The sequence below is a fragment of the Colobus angolensis genome, unplaced genomic scaffold (assembly GCF_000951035.1).
Source record: "Colobus angolensis palliatus isolate OR3802 unplaced genomic scaffold, Cang.pa_1.0 Scaffold7, whole genome shotgun sequence".
Lineage (NCBI taxonomy): Eukaryota > Metazoa > Chordata > Mammalia > Primates > Cercopithecidae > Colobus > Colobus angolensis.
The window spans coordinates 8,725,047-8,744,708 of NW_012120709.1; the positions used below are offsets into that span (position 1 = coordinate 8,725,047).

Sequence of the window (19,662 nt, forward strand, 5' to 3'; positions counted from 1 at the left end):
ACACCTTTCAATTACTGGTTATATGTGACCAATGGCTCCCATCCCCGGGCATCGGAAACAAAAAAAAAAAAAAAGAGATAGGACTTGTTTGTCTTACTATGAGCTTGCTAAAAGTGAATATAAACCATTGTATTCACTGTCTGTAAGCTCCAGATGTTTATTACAAAACCCAAACCCTTGTTACCTCGAGGAATCTTTACATATTTACGTAATACACTGTACATTATATGCATGGCCTGTTTATACTATTTTCAAAAAAAGTATTGTTTTAAACTATTAATAAACCAAAATTAATTGATTCAAAAAAAGAGTATTGTTTTAAACTATTAATAAACCAAAATTAATTGATAGGGCGGCATCAATCTGTCTTCCTTCCTTGGTCCATGGATTTCCTTAAATGATGGCATCATGTTCATCTCTGTAATATATTAAAAGTTACAATTACTTTGTTTTGTATTTCTGTCAAAACTAGTTATGTTCCTATTTGTTAGTAAAGTAACATTAGAACAATTTCAAGCTGCACAATCAAAATTGTCATTGTTCTGTGTAAAGTTCCTTAAGTATCCAGTATACTGTAGTGGTTAAAGATATGGGGGTTATGGCATGGGGATCCACCCATCTTGTTTTGCTGCGATCACAGACACAGACATAGCTTCTGTTTGTAAGTCCCTATTAAATATTTCTTTCTACCTGGGCACAGTGGCTCATGCTTATAATCCCAGCACTCTAGGAGGTCAGAACAGAGGATCACTTGAGCCCAGGAGTTTGAGACCAGCTTGGGCAAAACAGTGAGACCACCATCTCTACAAAAAATTTGAAAATTAGCCCGGTGTGGCACTGCATGCCTGTAGTAGCCCAGGAGGCTGAGGTTGCAGTGACCCGTGATCACACCACTGCACTCAACCTGGGTGAAAGAGCCAGACCATGTCCCCCTCCCAAAAAAAAAGTTTCTGAGAAACTGGGTATGTCAGCCTCTTTTCCTTTGGCCTCTTAGCTTCCTCAGACTTTTAAGGGTAGGTTTGCCCAAACCTGCCCACTGCAAAGCACTCTGTTTAGTCATAGTTTCCTTTATGTATTCTTTCATGTATTGACCTTAAAAAAAATGTTTCTGAATATGCCTTTAATCTGACAAAATATCACCTTGATATTCTTTTAAAATGAGTTTGAGCCTACAGCCACACCACTGTAAATGTGTCTGATCTCATTTGATCCTGGAAGCTAAATTGAGTTTCATAGGATAAATACATGCAATGCAACTTTATTTAAATATAACTTTTAAAAATATGTTCTTAAGGCCAGGCATGGTGGCTCACGCCTGTAATCCCAGCACTTCAGGAGACCAAGGTGGGAGGATCACCTAAGGTCAGGAGTTCGAGACCAGCCTGGCCAACATGGTGAAACCCCGTCTCTACAAAAAACACAAAAATTAGCTGGGCATGGTGGCAGGCACTTATAATCCCAGCTACTGGGGAGGCTGAGGCAGGAGAATAGCTTGAACCCAAGAGGTGGAGGCTGCAGTGAGATAAGATCGTGCCATTGCATTCCACAGCCTGGGTGACATCTCAAAAAAAAAAAAAATCTGTTCTTAAATTATCATTTTTGTTTAAGTATTAGTAATGTAACTGTTAGATCCAATTTTCATTTATGATGAGATGTTTATTTAAGAGCTTATATCAATAAATAAAAATTTAGGAAACTTCCGTGTTCTTAAAATGTATCAAGAAGTTTAATTTGCTTTTATGTGTACTGAATCATATGTAGTGTCAAAACTGGAAGATTCCCTCCAATGGCCTAGTCCAACATTTCCCAAAATATATTCCACACAATACTAGTTCCAAGAGATAGACAGTATTAGCTCCCCTTGAAAAGGGGCAGGGGGAGGGATTTAATCATTTAACAAGTATTTTGGTTAAAAACTTGGGAAACAGTTCATACTGTATTCCATCCTGGAAAATCATAATGTATAGCAACATTTTAAAGGCTTAGGGAAGTCTTATAGTAAACTGTTTCAGTTTACTTTAGTCAACTGAACATTTCCCAAACTTTTTGATATAGGAACTCTGTGTGTGGGACACATGTATGTCAAATGTTAACCCACAAGGCAAATTTTGGAAAACAGTCATCTGTTCTATGGTATTTGTATACATTAACAATCAAAAAAGTGAATTAGCTCTTGCATATATGCAATGGAATGAATGCTTGTGTCACCCAGTATGAATATGTTGAAACCCTAATCCCAGTGTGATGGTATTTTGAAGTGGGGCCTTGGGCAGGTAGTTAGGTCATGAGGGTGGAGCCCTCATGAACAGAATTAACACCCTTACAATTAGAGGTCAGAGAACTAGCTAGCCTTCTTTCTGCCATGTGAAGAAGGCCCTTACTAGAACTCAACCATGGTGGCACCCTAATCTTGGACTTCCAAGCATCCAGAAGTGTGAGACATAAACGTCTGTTAAGGCACCCAGCTGTATGATACTTTGTTGTATCAGCGTGAACTAAGACAATATGTAAGATTCAAAAAACATAAACAAAAAGGACTATTGGAGCAACAAAATTTTGGCTATGTCCTCAAACCATAAGACCTATAGAGCTACATGTAGGGTAAACATGGTTTGTTGATTAGGTCTTGTTGATAATGCACATCTATAAAGAGAGTTTTGCTATAGATAAAATGATAAATTATTTATACTAACTACTCATTTAAATTATCAGGGATAATGAGGGTGTCAGAGGACTTTCTTTTGTTTGTCTTTGTCATGGAAAGCAAAAGCCATGGTTTTACCAAGGATGCTATTTAGTACCACAACAGACACAGACATACTAAGTCAACCGCCTACTGAGAACTGGTATTTCTTATCATTAGTGGTATGAGTAAGTGAAAATTTCAGGGTGGGTTAACTCTGGTCTCTTGTAAAGTATGTTTGACACTAGTAAAATACATTTTTGTAAGTACATACATCCATTTTCATTTGCAAATAATTATAATCACAAGCTTGTACATAAATAATTTACTTTGGGCAAAGAGGGTTAATGGGAATGTAACTCATAAATCTATCAATTATTCATCCCTGAGATGAACACTGGCTTGATATTTTGTCATAATTAAAGATGTGCAACAACAATTTTTTTAAAAAGTCCTGGCCATTCAAAACTTACATGGTTCTATACCGAATGCCTCTTCTTGAGTAATACATTTTGCATCCAATGTAAAGAATAGATAAAACTCCCAGCGTTAATACAATACCACCAACAAAGCTCCCAGTATCAAATTTTGATCCTTTCTTTGCTTCAGAATGCATAGTTGTTGTGACTAGAAAAAAACAAAACAAAACAAAAAAGGGCTTTAGGTGCTTTTTTTTTTTTTTTAACATTGTAATTAAAGCTCTGATTTTCTGTGTGAAGAACATTTAATTAGGAATTAAGGAAAATCTAGGCATATAAAGTTTCTATATTATTTTTGAAAGACAGAATAATGACTTAAATGTGGCGTTTACTTGCAGCATAGGAAAAATAGGTCAGCTTTAATACATACTTGTTACTGATGAAGCAGCAGATGTCACTGAACTATTGTGGGTTACGGTCATTGTGGATGTTGGTATCTGAGATGTGTTCTGTGAAGCACTGGTTGTTTTGGGTGTAGACTTTAAGGTGGTAGAAGTCATATTTGTTGAGACCATCGCTGGTGTTGTTGTATTAGATGCTGCTGTGGGTTTCATGGTAGTGACTGTCATACTGCTGGAGTCTGAGGCAACTGAAGTTGGTAGTTTCACAGTACTGTTGGAAGTTTCATTTGTATGGTCGGAAGTCACATGTTGAATCTCTGCAATAATATCAAGAAACATTAAAACCAGAGCTATGATTTAGGGAATAAGATCCCATTTCACTGAGACTTTCATGGTCACAGACGAAGCAAGAGATCTTACAAATACAGCAGCATTTAACATACTTAGCCCATTAATACTTTGCACTATACTGCAATAAAATGTCTCAAACTAGTTAAAGACTCAACAGAAACCAAGTCTAAATTTATATAAAGTTAGAAATTTTGGGGAAGACACGAAGAAAAAAAACCCCAGAAGACGGAGTTCCCTCAGTGCAGGGACATGTCTCAATCATCTCTGTCTGAACATCTCAACATACTTCATATCACATAGTAGGCTTTCAACAAATACCTGTTGAATGGATGGATAAACCAATGAATATAAAAATGGTTTTTAAATTTCCAGTTCTCTGCTATACCTTCTAAGGGGCTTTGAGGACAATGAATTCAGTAGCTGCATGTTTCTAACCCTCCTGGTAGAATGAGAAGTGCAAGTGAATTATTCTTTGTAAGAGTAAAGCCAACTTCCCACTATGCATTAGGAAGTGAAATACCATCACAGAATGTGGCTAGCTGTCATACTGGTAATAATGATTTCCCATAGCTGGAAGGACAGTTCTAAAACTATATGTGAAAGTTTTAAAAATCCAGAAGGCAATTTGATATGAAAAGAAAAATTAGTGATTTAAAATACACAACTCAAACAATACCTTCGCTCATACCTGAAACTGAGTTTTTCTTTTTTGGGGGGTATGATGTAAACAAAAACAAATAGGTACTGATGTTGTTAATGCTCTTTTTTTTGAGATAGAGTTTCACTGTCACTCAGGCTGAAGTGCAGTGGCAAGATCTCGGCTCACTGCAACCTCCGCTTCCCAGGTCCAAGTGATTCTCCTGCCTTGGCCTCCTGAGCAGCTAGGATTATGGGCGTCAGCCACCATGCTGGCTAATTTTTGTATTTTTAGTAGAGATGAGGTTTCACCATGTTGGCCAGGCTGGTCCTGAATGCCTGACCTCAAGTGATCTGCCCGCCTCGGCTTCCCCAAGTGCTGGGATCACAGGCGTGAGCCACGGCACCCGGCCAATACTCCTTAAAATAAACTTCGATTACTTTTGTTTCCATCCAGTAAAGGTTTCCTTCTTTTTGTATACAATATGGCATATAACCAGAAGCAAACCTTTCTGTATTAATTTTATTTCATACTGCATCTTCTTTTTAACGCCACAATTTCACTAACGTTTACAACTATAGATACCTATTAGAATACAATGTCTAGGGAATGAAAGCTTTTCATATGTCTTTGTCCGTTTAATATGATGTAATAGATTTATTCTGTATTCTATATTCATTTACTGTCTCATAGTTTATTTTCAGGTTTATTGGTTTCCTATGTTGCCTACTGCTATGGTTTGGATTTGGTTCGTTTGTCCCTCTCAAAATTCATATTGAAATTTGATCTCCAATGTGGCAGTCTTGGCAGGTGGGGCCTAGTGGGAGGTGTCTGGATCATGGGGGCAGATCCCTCATAAATGGCTTGATGCCCTTCACGTGGTAGTAAGTGAGTTCTCGTTCTGGCAAAATTGGATCAGTTCCTGTGGAAAGGATGAGCTCCCATGAAAGGGGGTTGTTATAAAGCCAGGATGCTCCTGGGGTTTTGTATCTTTGCAGTTATCCACTTCCCCTTTGACCTTCTCTGCTATGTTGTGGCACAGCTTTATAAAAGACCTCCCCAGAAACCAGGGCTTGCAGAACTTTCCCAGCCTGCAGAACCTCGAACTAAATAAACATTTTCTGTATCAATTACCTAGTCTCAAGGTATTCCTTTATAGCAACACAAAATGTACTAATTACTAAGACACCTATATACTCCCATTTTATTCTTTATGTCCAAATACTTAAGGTACAAAGAATTAACCACTGGGCCTGCCTTCTCCTTCCCCCCGGTGAGAGCAGTAACAATGTCTTAGGGTTCCTTGCCCCACCACTGCTGCCAAGTACCAAAAGTGGTACTTCATATATTATCCTATCTGCCACAACTATTTTGGCCTTATTCTTGAAAGATAGATTGATATTTATTTATTTATTTACTTAGAGATGAAGTCTCACTGTGTCACCCCGGCTGCGGTGCAGCGGCATGATGTCGGCTCACTGCAATCTCCACCTCCCGAGTTCAAGCGATTCTTGTGCCTCAGCCTACCGAGTAGCTGGGATTACAGGCATGTGCCACCATGCCTGGCTAATTTTTGTTTTTTTAGTAGAGGGCTTCACCATGTGATCCGCCCACCTGAGCCTCTCAAAGTGCTCGTACTACAGGCGTGAGCCACTGCGCCTGGCCCCATATGTATTTATTATGATTATTACTATTTTTGAGACAGAGTCTTGCTCTGTCGCCCAGGCTGGAGTGTGGTGCCTGCGATCTCTGCTCACTGTAACCTCTGCCTCCCAGGTTCAAGCAATTCTCCTGCCTCAGTCTCCCTAGTAGCTGGGGTCACAGACATGCACCACCACGCGCAGCTAATTTTTGTATTTTTAGTAGAGACGGGGTTTTGCCATGTTGGCCAGGCTGGTCTTGAACTTCCGACCTCAGGTGATCTGCCTACCTTGGCCTCCCAAAGTGCTGGGATTACAGTTTAACCCACCATGCCCGGCCCCCACTATTATTTATTTTTGACTTAACTGTCAAAACAAGTTGGTTTTAATAGTGCTGCTTACCTGTGTATCAGGTTTTACTACTGACATTTCTACTACTTTCTTCAACTTTGGGTCTCTGTGATCTCTTCTACTGAGTATGATTTATTTTCTTAATAAGGCCAAAGGAATTAATGCTTGTTATACTACATAGGTAAATAAATAAAAATTATCTAAGTAGGTAATACAAATGCACTAAGTTCAAATGAACTTGAACTAATCTTTTCTTATTCAAGTCTGAATGTTCTATAAAGATATAAGTAATAGAATTTAACTAAAATGCTGAATGGATTCTATTGCAATGAAATTAAATACAGCAAAGAACCAACGTTTATATCACACCTTTAGAACACAATGATCCCGCGGAATAAAACAATGAACATGATACTGCTTTTGGATTCAACACATACACACTCCCTTCCCCCTGGCCTTTGGTATAATAAAACATTCTTCAGAGATACTGCACAAAGTTACATGGGCAAACATGGGAAGCTATAATAGGTTAGTTCTCCGCTAAGTCAATCCAAATGTGCTAAAGACACAAAAATTTTGTCAATTTCTATGAATTGACAAAACCGGCAAAGGAAATTTTGCATTAAACTGTGTTTCCTGATGCTTAAAAGTGTAAATGAAATGCAAGGATGCTCTCGGAATTCACATCAGATGATCCAGTCGTCTGTAGTAAGTAAAAAGTCACTTGTTTTCCTCTGCAAATGATACCATCCCAACTCCGGCCTTCTTCCCTCTCCCTTAACTGTTGAAATGCTGACTGGCACCTCTAGGAGTGGCACAGTTAACACTTGCACAGAGATGTAGAACGGACCATCCATGCGGGACTTGCAAGGGGTGAAGCTTTATCTAACTCTACCCATCTTAGCCACTCAGTCTCCTCCAGCCTCTGATAAGCTAAGGTTGAAGAATCTGAGGCGCATATGTTGCTGGAGAGTCTCGGTGTGCAGGGTGTCCACTCCTTCCTCTGTCTGTGGTGGGGGAAAAGAGAACAATGCCATCCTCCACCTCACACCACCCTGGGAAGGCTTCCAGGGCACTATCTGAAGAGCTGGACAAGCATCTACTGGACTTAGATAGACACAGACAGTAGGATTTGATTCAAGCCTGAACAAAGGTAAGACACTATGACTGAGCTCCATCTACCCATCAGCTAAGTTTAAAAGGCTGCACTAGGAGTAGACCACACCTCCACTAAAAGCAAAGGTTCTTGTTTCCCATGAACCAAATCAAACTCCATGGAACATAAATGACATGGGATTGCCTGAAAAAAGACAGCTTCCTGGGGCTGGGCGTGGTGGTCACGCCTGTAATCCCAGCACTTTGGGAGGCCGAGGCGGGTGGATCACAAGGTCAGGAGATCGAGACCATCCTGGCTAACACGGTGAAACCCCATCTCTACTAAAAATACAAAAAATTAGCCGGACGTGGTGGCAGGTGCCGGTAGTCCCAGCTACTCGGGAGGCTGAGGCAGGAGAATGGCCTGAACCCGGGAGGCGGAGCTTGCAGTAAGCTGAGATCGTGCCACTGCATTCCAGCCTGGGCCGCAGAATGAGACTCCGTCTCAAAAAAAAAAAAAAAAAAAAAAAAGATAGCTTCCCAAGAGAGTACAGCCTAGAGACGGGGAGGTAACCAGTAGGGGGTGGAGCACCAAAAGCATGGGCCAGCTGGAGGAGAGGCCCACTGCATCAAGAGAGCTGAAGGGGGAGGCTTAGCAGGAGGATCTCCCAGGAACCTACCAATGAGAACCACACATCTGCCATCCAGAGGGCACCTGTGCCAAATGAAAACAGCCCAGCCATCACCCAAATAGCTTTTGTCCCTTAAGCCTCTCTAGGCCTGATTCCATAAGGGTGGCAAACAGCAGAAGTGAGGAGAAGAGGAAGAACAAGGAAGGAAGCCAACAACATTAACTTTCCCACTGCAGGCTTCTAAGCCTGAAGCAGGCCTGGGCTGGCAGAAGGGACAAGTTTCAATTTTGAATCACTGTAGAGTTTTATTATTTTGGTATTATTCTGGACAGGAGCTGCACCCTACTAAATAGAACTTACTCAGTGAATTGGACATTCTATCTATAACACCTCAGCTAGTGCAGTTGGGAGGGGAGAGCCACCAGGAAAAGGGTGTGTGTGACATACAGTTGCCCATGCCCAGTGTTAAGGGTTGAACTGTTCCCCTCTCCACCCTGCCCAAATTCATACGTTGAAGTCCTAACCCCCTAGTACTTCAGAATGTGACCTTACTTGGAGAGAGAATCTTTACAAAGGTCATTAAGTCGTTAGGTTAGGCTTACTTACCCATTATGCTTAGTGTCCTTATTAAAAGGGAAAATTTGAAGACAGACACACAAACACACAGAAAGAACACCCTGTGAAGATGAAGACAGAGATCATGGTGATGTTTCCATAAGCCAGGGAATGCCATGGATTGCCCCAAACCACCAGAAGCCAGAGGAGAGGCATGGAACAGATTCTCTCAAAGCCCCCAGAGGGAAGCAACTCTGCAAACATCTTCACCTCCGACTACAGCCTCCCGAACTGTGAGACAGTCCATTTCTGTTGTTTAAGCCACCCAGTTTCCGGTCCTTTGTTTCTGCAGCCCATGCAAATTAATACACTCGGCTTCAAAGTTTTTTTTCATTTATAAAAAATATGTCTCCGTGCAATGGTACAACTGGCACTAGTGATTGTATTGAGCCAATTCCTTCTGCAGATCTTTGAAACTAGTCACCATGATATGAAGTCAGTCTGTAAACACTCGTGAACCCACTCACAAAACTTGTTTTAATGAAAGCTGAGATCATGTATAGATGTCAATCAGAGATATAAGAATTTCTCTATTTAACTCCTGGTTTCAACTAACAATTACAGGAAAAATGAAGTGAAGACTGTAATAACAGCATCCATGCACCTTCCTTCCCAGCAGCTGCAGTGTTCAGCCCACAGTGAAAGACGACAAAGAATGCACACATGGCTATGAGCAACGTCTGGCACTGCTGTAAAAAATATATTCCAACAGCCCAATCAGTTCTCCATTCCTGTTTGATCGTAAAACTATTACTCCTAATTTTTCTGTGATTAGAATTAGAGCTTCCATTTGCTAAGCTCTTCTTTTCACCAAGCCCGGTAATGTTACCTAGGCATGGTGAGTACAAGCTCAAGCTCTGGATGAGCTCAGCAATTTACTTGCTTGGGTACCTCAGATTCACTATCCTTTCTTGTCTATAAATCAGGGCTATCACAAGACTTTGGGAGAATTCACTGATATAATCTGTGTTGAGCACTTCACACAGTGCCTGAGAAGTGCTCAACTAATTCTTTTTAACCATTAGTTTCATTAAATGTAGCTCCCCTACAGAGCTGCACTGTACAATTCACAATGGGAGGCTGAGGAATAGGCACTGTGAGATCTCCGAGCTCCCATGGTTACCATAACTACCATCTGAATAACATCTTACGGAAGAAGACACTATTGGGGTATTTTTGATTTATCAATGCAAACACCCAAAAAGAAAAAAGTGAGGCCCAGACCTTTTTCTGTTAATACCAGACAGCCACCATATTGCAACAAGGCCAAGGACACTATGAAGCAGTCCATTTTTCTAGTTTCAAGTAAAAGTACTCATCAAAGTTTGGATTCATTCCGACTATCTCTGCTGTGTTGAAATAACTTAACCTTATTCCTACAACCTTGACTCCAAAAATATCTAAGTGCCATTGTTCTTCTTTAACCTAAATATCTCAAAGTTAAGGATGACAATTTGTTTTCATCAGGGCATCAGATATACACTTAAACCAGAGTTGAAAATACACATCCAATTTTTTAAAATCTCATAGTTATTTTTAAATGGGACAGTAGCAGCTTTTAATTTCCTATTAAGAGTTGTCAAAAATACTGAGCTATTCAAGACATAAACCATAAATTCCTGGTGCCACAGTTATTTTGGGGGGTCTGTGATTCTAGGAATGGACTGCAGCTTGAGTAAATTTGGTGAAACCCCGTCTCTACTAAAAAATACAAAAAACTAGCTGGGCGAGGTGGCGGGCGCCTGTAGTCCCAGCTACTCAGGAGGCTGAGGCAGGAGAATGGCATAAACCCGGGAGGCAGAGCTTGCAGTGAGCTGAGATCCGGCCACTGCACTCCAGCCTGGGCGACAGAGTGAGACTCCGTCTCAAAAAAAAAGAATAACTACTCTTATGTGGGGTTCTGGGAATTTTTTAAAACATGAAAACCTTGAGAATCTCTTTCCTATAGAATGTACAACCTTACCCCATCAACTAAATATCAGTGTAATTCCAGAAACATTCATTGTTTAGAAAGTAAAGAGGCCTTTCCTCATTGCAGAGTCAACAGATTCATTCTAAACATTATTCTGAATTCAAATTACCCGGGGATAAAAAATCCATACAATTGAAAATCTAGATTAAAAAAAAACCAAAAACATCTTTAAAAAAACCTAGACAGGCCGGGTATGGTGGCTCATACCTGTAATCCCAGCACTTTGGGAGGCCCAGGCGGGCAGATCACCTGAGATCAGGAACTCGAGACCAGCCTGGCCAACATGGTGAAACCTTGTCTCTACTAAAAATATAAAAATTAGCCAGGCGTGGTGGCGGGCACATGTAATCCCAGCTACTGGGGAGGCTGAGGCAGGAGAATTGCTTGAACCTGGGAGGCAGAGGTTGCAGTGAGCCGAGATTGCAGGCACTACACTCCAGCCTGGGTGACAAAGCAAGACTCCGTCACAAACAAACAAACAAACAAATGAAAAAATACTAGATAAATCTAGATTCAAAAAAAAAAAAAAAAACTAAGAGAAAACAGCTTAAAAAAAAGTCATCATGATAAATAACTGTACATTTTCTGAAAACATTTTATAAATTCCTAAATTTTTAAACTCAAAAACTAAAAAAGTTTCAAAAGGGAAAAACAATGGTATATAATCACAGAAAAATAACAACTAGGGATTCCAATAAGTTACAGTATATCTGCAGCAAATTTACTACCACATTTTAGTCAAACTATCATTCATTCCACTAAAATCTATGAACATAAATACGATGTTTGTTTCCTGTGGCAATAAATGAAAGAGGCACTTCCAGTTAAAGTGATAATGACCTGTATTAAGGACAATGAGAACTAACAACGGAGACATAGTTCAGGTCTGTGTAAGGAAACATGCTTGAAAGGTGATCCTGTTCATTCCCAGAACTGGAATTGAACTGCAAAGAAGCTGAGCAGAGAGGGTGAGAAAAGCAGCCTGGCTTCCTAGGGCATGAGACTAACAGATGGGCAAAGTTGACAGGGCACTGTAGACAGTGTCCAGGCCTCCTTATGCTTTTCCCACAGGTCTTGCCCATTCCATTCCATTTCCACATACTCAATCCACAATTAATAACCCCTGTTAGTTACAAAAAAAGAGGCACGAATCACAGCCACAAGGGCATCAGGCTAGACTGATATTTTCTCCCTGTTGCTGCTCAAAACTCCCCAAGCCTCTCATCCTGGCATCCTCACTCTCCAGGGAGCGGAATTCACTCTGCTATTCCTCCCTATCACGTTCCTGTTAGGCTAGCAGCTGGCTCCTCCCTCATGCCTTTCCATACACTTGTTTAGTACTTTCTCTGTACCATGAACTATACTAGGAGGCTCTGCAGACACAGAAGAGACGTGATCCTTACCAGCATGGAGGGTGGTCTAGTAAGGACGAGAAGAAAACAACACAGTTACAATATGTATGCCAGGAGCCAGTTCGATTTTCACCTCTTCCTCAGGCATCTTCCTTTTTATTGAACACCTATTGTTCATTTTTCTGAACCTCTAATATTATTACTTTAAAAATTAATGTATCTTGTGTGTTATAATACAAAATATATTTGGTCTTTGTCCCTGGTTCCTGGCACAGAGTTCCTGAAACCCCTTGGGATTTCCTGAATGATGGGAGCATCTTTGGTTACTCATGAGGACCTCTCTTTTGCTCAAACCTGAGTTTTTGGCCAATGAAGTGCCCTAGGGCAGGGCCCATAGATAGCCTCAGGATGGGCTCCTCACCAGAAATACCATGGGGATTAGAGGGTTGGAACTTTTAGCCCCATCCATCAACCTTTGGGAAAGCTAGAAATTAAGCTCTATAAAAACTCCTGGGCCGGGCGCGGTGGCTCAAGCCTGTAATCCCAGCACTTTGGGAGGCCGAGACGGGCGGATCACGAGGTCAGGAGATCGAGACCATCCTGGCTAACACTGTGAAACCCCGTCTCTACTAAAAAATACAAAAAACTAGCCAGGCGAGGTGGCGGGGGCCTGTAGTCCCAGCTACTCGGGAGGCTGAGGCAGGAGAATGGCGTAAACCCGGGAGGCGGAGGTTGCAGTGAGCTGAGATCTGGCCACTGCACCCCAGCCCGGGCGACAGAGCAAGACTCCGTCTCAAAAAAAAAAAAAAAAAAAAAACTCCTGGACTGAGATTTGAGGAGCTTCTGAGCTGGTGAACACATGGAGGTACTGAGAAGGCGGTGTTCCCAGAGAGCGTATCGAAGCTCTGTGCACCATTCCTCCACGCCCATACCTTACCTTAACTATCTCTTCCATTTGGCTGCTCCTGAGTTACATCCTCTATAATAAACCAATACATGTAAATAAAGTGTTTCCTTGAGTTCTGGGAGCCATTCTAGCAAATTATCTAAGGAGGGGTTATGGGAAACCCTGATTTATAGTTAATTAGGAGTACAAGAGCTAAACTTGCAATTAGCATCTGAACTGAGGGCAGTCTTGTGGGCTGAGACCTTAACTGGTGGGATCTGACACTAAATCCAGATAGGTAGTAGATAGAGTCAGAATTGAACTGGATTGTAGGACACTCAGCTGAAGTCTGAGAACTGGCTGATGTGGGGGGAAAAAAACACACATCTGGTGTCAGAAGTGCTGTATGATTATAGAGAAACGGTATTTTCCTAGGTCTTGTTTATCTTTTCAGTTGAATTAACTGTAAGAACTATGTCTTATATTTTCATTTCATTCTATCACAGTGTCAGACACAGTTCTGGGAAAACATGATACTTTCTAGTATATGCTCCAACCTGTGCAAGTGCCTAGTACAGTTTGTAGCATATACTGTTGGGGGGCACCCAAGATATGTCTGAACTCTTCACCATTACAGACAAGGCCCCAGTCGCCCTCTGCTGCTTATACCCTTCTGCCCAGGAGGAAGATCTATCTACCTACCTGACCCCTAGCATGCAGTTCATTTTTATTTCTGTTGCTTTGTTATGTTACTTCATGTGCCTGGGCTGCTTCCCACCCATTCTCAGCTCTGTGAAATTTTTCTCATGTTCAAGAACCAGTCTACACATCGTATTAAAAGTATATTAAAAGCAAATAGAGTCCAGGTGCGATGGCTCATGCCTGTAATCCCAGCACTTTGGGAGGCCAAGGCGGGCAAATCATCTGAGGTCAGGAGTTTAAGACCAGCCTGACCAACATGGTGAAACCCCGTCTCTACTAAAAATACAAAATTAGCCAGGTGTGATGGTGCATGCCTGTAATCCCAGCTACTCAGGAAGCTGAGGCAGGAGAATCGCTTGAACCCGGGAGGCAGGGGTTGCAGTGAGCCGAGATCGCACCAGTGCACTCCAGCCTGGGCAGCAGTGTAAAACTCCGTTTCAAAAACAAAACACCAAATAGCATCAATAGGCCATTTAAAAGACAGGGATTATGAGGCTGGATTTAACTGTTTATAAGTAATACAACTTAAATATAAGATATAGAAATGCTAAAAAGTATTGAAAGTAAAAGTAAAGAAATTTCACAATGTAACTACTGGCCAGAAAAAAAAGATAACAAAACTCGGTTAATATCATATGCAAGTCTTTAAGGTGAAAAGCATCACCAGAAATTTTTAAAAAAGACATCTCATAAATGAATCTAACAGGAAAATATATTTCATATACAAGATGAGAAATACATAAAATAAAATATGATAGACCTGATAGAGAAAAGCAGACACTTTTTATAGAGTTGGACTTTTGTCAACATCTCTAAGCAAAAGAACAGACCCTAAGAAATTCATAAGGAAATTACAGGTTCTCAACAATGTTAACAAATCTGACTTCTTCACATATAGAACAATGTACCTAAAAACTACAGAACTCTTCACATGCTAATTCCCAAAGGATGAGAAAATAAATATTTCCCAATTATTGATAAAGTAAAAAAAAAAAAAAATTAAAAATATTTTGATAAGGAACCTACGACCTAAAAACTTGTGGGATGCAACTCAAGCTATGCTTAGAGAGAGAAACTTATAGCAAAAATGCATGTATTGGAAAGAAAGGTACAATGAACTTTTGATGTGAGAATAAGCTTAAAAAATGCACACTATCTTCCAGCAACTCATACAGATGTTTCCATTTCAGAGAAATTTAAGAACTTTTGAAGGCTGCATTCCTCTTAAATGTGAGACTTATACTTCAGAAGTTTCTGTTAAGGTACGGTGTTAGTCCATACCAAGAGAAAGAACTTGGAAAAACTTGCTCTGTCAAAACTTTGTTGGAAACCATCTTGAGATGGTTCCTCCAGCTAGATAAGTTTAATTAAAAGTGCATGCACCACTGGTGTACATGTGCACAGACCCCACCACCCCATCACTACTGGCACATGCACATGGACCCTGCCGCCACCGTCCTGACAAAGCGCTTTTGCTGGCACCTCCACATTGGAATGTTATTGCCAGTGGACCAGGAACGCCTAAGTTCCTCCAGCATGGCAAGTGCTTAATTTCAAGGGGCCAGAAAACAAAGCTGTAGGCTTGGTCCCAGACCTCCAGGGTTAGAGCACACGGCCCCAGAGTGCTGAGCTAAGCCTTGGCCCCCTGAAAGCATTCTGAAATGAAGCCAGTCAAATGAACCCAACTTATGCCACAGTCAAATCAAGGGCATCAAAGAATATAAAAGCAAAAGCCTCAAAGGACAGCAACTTCAAAGCCTACACAGCTGAGAAGGAACCAGCACAAGAACTCTGGCAACTCAAAAAGCTGCAGTGTTTCTTACCTCCAAACAACCATACTGCCTCTCCAGCAATGGTTCTTAATGAGACTGAAATGGCTAAAACACCAGACACAGAATTAAGAATCTGGAGGGCAAGAAAGATCAAGATTCAGGACAAAGTTGAAGCCCAATCCATGGAACCTAAGGAATCCAGTAAAATGATACAAGGGCTGAAACACAAAATAGCAATTTTAAGAAAGAACCAAACTGATCTGATAGAGCTGAAAAATTCATGACAAGAATTTCATAATATAACTGCAAGTATTAACAACAGAAGAGACCAATCTGAGGAAAGACTCTCAGAGCTCAGAGACGAGTTCTTTCAATCAACTCAGTCAGACAAAAGAAACAAAAAAGAAGGAAAAGAAATGAAGATAGCTTCCTGGAAATATGGGATTCCTGGGATTATGTAAAGAGATCAAAACCTACAACTCACTGGCATTCCTGAAAGAGAGGGAGAGAAAACAAGCAACCTGGAAAACATACTTGAGGATACTGTCCATGAAAATTTCCCCAAACTCACTAGAGAGGTCAACTTTCAAATTCAGGAAACTCAGAAAACTCCTGCAAGATACCATACAAGATAACCATCCCCAAGACATACAGCCATCAGATTCTCCAAGGTCAACACAAAAGAAAAAATACTAAAGACAGAGAGAAGGGGCAGGTAACTTACAGAGGGAACTCCATCAGGCTAACAGCAGACCTTTCTGCAGAAACCCTACAAGCCAGAAGAGATTGCGCGCCTGTATTCAGCATCCTTTTTTTTTTTTTTTTTTTTTGAGGCAGAGTCTCGCTCTGTCGCCCAGGCTGGAGTGCAGTGGCCGGATCTCAGCTCACTGCAACCTCCGCCTCCCGGGTTTACGCCATTCTCCTGCCTCAGCCTCCCGAGTAGCTGGGACTACAGGCGCCCGCCACCTCGCCTGGCTAGTTTTTTGTATTTTTTAGTAGAGACGGGGTTTCACCATGTTAGCCAGGATGGTCTCGATCTCCTGACCTCGTGATCTGCCCGTCTCGGCCTCCCAAAGTGCTGGGATTACAGGCTTGAGCCACCGCGCCCGGCCTCAGCATCCTTAAAGAAGAGAAATTTCAACCAAGAATGTCATATCTAGCCAAGCTAAGCTTCATAAGCAAAGGAGAAATAAAATTCATTTCAGACACACAAGTGCTAAGGGAATCCACTACCACAAGACTTGCCTTACAAGAGGTCCTTAACTGAGGGCTAAACATGGAAATAAAGGGCTATTACCAGCCACCACAAAAACACACTTAAGTACACAGACCAATGACACTAAAAGCAACTACACAACTAAGTTTACACAGTAACCAGTTAACAACACAGTAACAGGGTCAAATCCACACATATCAATGTTAACCTTGAATGTAAACAAACTAAATGCCCCACTTAAAAGGTACAGAACAGCAAATTGGATAAAGAAGCAAAACCCAATCGTATGCTGTCTTCAAGAGACCAGTCTCACCTGCAATGACACCCACAGGCTCAAAATAAAGGGATAAAGAAAAATCAGGCAAATGGAAATCACAAAAGAATAGAGGTTGCTATTCTTATTTCTGACAAAACAAACTTTAAACCAACAACAATCAAAAAGGACCAAGAAGGGCATTACATAAGATATAGGGTTACCTCAACAAGACAACTTAACTATCCTAAATAAATATACACCCAACACTGGAGAACCCAGATTCATAAAACAAGTTCTTAGAGACCTATAGACTCTTAACCACACAATAATAGTGGCAGACTTCAAAACCCCACTGACAGTATTAGACGATCACTGAAGCAGAAAACTAACAAAGATATTTGGGACCTGAACTTAACACTTGACCAAACGGACCTAACAGATATCTACAGAGCACTCCACCTAACAACAGAATATACATTCTCCTCATCTGCACAAGGCACATACTCTAAAATTGCACATGGCACATACCACATGCTCAGCCATAAAGCAATTCTCAACAAATTATGATTCTCAAAATCATACCAACCATACTCTCAGACCACAGCATAAATATGGAAATCAATACCAGGAAGATCTCTTAAAACCCATACAATGAAAAGGAAATTAAACAATCTGCTCATTACTAACTTCAGGGTAAACAATGAAATTAAGACAGAAATAAAAAATTTTTTGAAACTGAAGCTACAACATATCAGAATCTGTGAGACGTGGCTAAACTGGTGGTCAGAGGAAAGTTTACAGCTCTAAATGCCCACATGAAAATGTTAGACCTCAAATTAACAACCTAACATTACACCTAGGGGAACTAGAAAAACAAAAGCAAACCAACTCCAGTGCTAGCAGAAGAAAAGAGATAATCAAAATCAGAGCTGAACTCAATGAAATTGAGACGTGAAAAACAATACAAAAGATCAATGAAACCAAAAGTTGGTTGTTGTTGTTGTTGTTGTTATTATTATTATTATTATTGAGATAGAGTCTCGCTCTGTTGCCCAGGCTGGAGTGCAATCTCATCTCACTGCGACCTCCACTGTCTGGGTTCCAGTGATTCTCCTGCCTCAGCCTCCCAAGTACCTGGGACTACAGGTGTGCGCCACCACACCCAGCTAAGTTTTGTATTTTTAGTAGAGACAGTTTTACCATGTTGGCCACGCTGGTATTGAACTCCTGGCCTCAGATGATCCACTCACCTTGGCCTCCCAAAGTGTTGGGATTACAGGTGTGAGGTACCACGCCCAGCCCAAAAGTTGGTTATTTGAAAGAATAAATAAGATTGACAGACTCTGGCAATCAGAAATGATAAAGGAAACATTACCCCCAACCCTACAGAAATACCTCAGAGTATTTCTGTAAAAAATACCCTCAGAGACTATTATGAACACCACTATGTACATAAACTAGAAAACCTGGAAGAAGAAATGGATAAATTCCTCTGAGAAATACCTCAGAGTATTTCTGTAAAAAAAAACAAAACAAAACCCTCAGAGACTATTATGAACTATGTACACAAACTGGAAAGCCTGGAAGAAGAAATGGATAAATTCCCAGAAACATACAACCTCCAAGACTGAACCAAGAAGTGAAACCCTGAACAGATCAATAATGAGTTCTGACATTGAATCGGTAATAAAAGACCTACCAATCAGGAAAAGCCTTGCACCAGACAGATTCACAGTCAAGTTCTACCAGACACACATTAATAAAATATAAAATTATTCCAAAAAATTAAGAAGAGATTCTACCCTAGCTCATTCTATAAGGCTATCATCATTCTGATACCAAAACCTGGCAGAGACACAACAAAAAAAGAAAACTTCAGGCCAATATCCCTGATGAACATAGACACAAAAATCCTCAAGAAAATACTGGCAAACTGATCCAGCAGCACATCAAAAAGCTAATCTACCATGATCAAGTAGGTTTTATTCTTGGGATGCAAGGTTGGTTCAACATATGCAAATCAATAAATGTGATTGATCACATAATCTGAACTTAAAAAACCACATGATCATCTCAATAAACAAAGGAAAGGCTTTCGATAAAATTCAAAATCCCTTTATGTTAAAAACCCTCAACAATCTAGGTATTAAAGAAACATACCTCAAAATAATAAGATCCATCTATGACAAACCTACACCTAACATCATACTGAGTGGGCAGAAGCTAGAAGCACTCCCTTTGAGAACCAGAACAACACAAAAATGCCCACTCTCACCACTCCTATTCAAGATAATACTGGAAATCCTAGCCAGGGCAGTCAGGCAAGAGAAAGAAATAACAGGTAACCAAGAGAAAGTCAAATTCTCTCTTTGCAGATGATATGATTCTCTAACTAGAAAACCCCACAGTCTCTGCCCAAGGGCTCCTAGATCTGATTAATAAGTTCAGCAAAGTTTTGGGATGCAAAATCAATGTACAAAAATCAGTACCATTTCTATATACCAACAATGCCCAACCTGAGAGCCAAATCAAGAATGCAATCCCACTCACAGCAGCACTCCCTTCCCCCACCACACACATACAAATACCTAGGAATACAGCTAACCAGAGAGGTGAAAGGTCTCTACAACGAGAATTATAAAACACTGCTCAAAGAAATCAGAAATGACACAAATAGAAAAC

The 19,662-nt window shown here is 40.7% G+C and overlaps 1 protein-coding gene across 2 annotated transcripts in view; it reads right to left on the reverse strand.

Annotated features, from left to right (window-relative positions):
* Positions 1-298: 298 nt before the first annotated feature.
* TMEM123 (transmembrane protein 123) overlaps positions 299-19,662 on the reverse strand; it is a 59,049-nt gene continuing 39,685 nt past the window's right edge. The window contains exons 3-6 of one of the 2 annotated variants that reach the window (XM_011926624.1): positions 19,387-19,391; positions 3,533-3,818; positions 3,157-3,310; positions 299-418 (exon numbers count right to left, since the gene is read on the reverse strand). In XM_011926624.1, the coding sequence (XP_011782014.1) occupies positions 394-418; positions 3,157-3,310; positions 3,533-3,818; positions 19,387-19,391 (470 nt within the window). In that variant the 3' untranslated portion in view covers positions 299-393. Of the gene's footprint in view, positions 419-3,156; positions 3,311-3,532; positions 3,821-19,386; positions 19,392-19,662 lie in introns of both variants that reach the window. The other variant, XM_011926625.1, reaches the window with a different exon arrangement.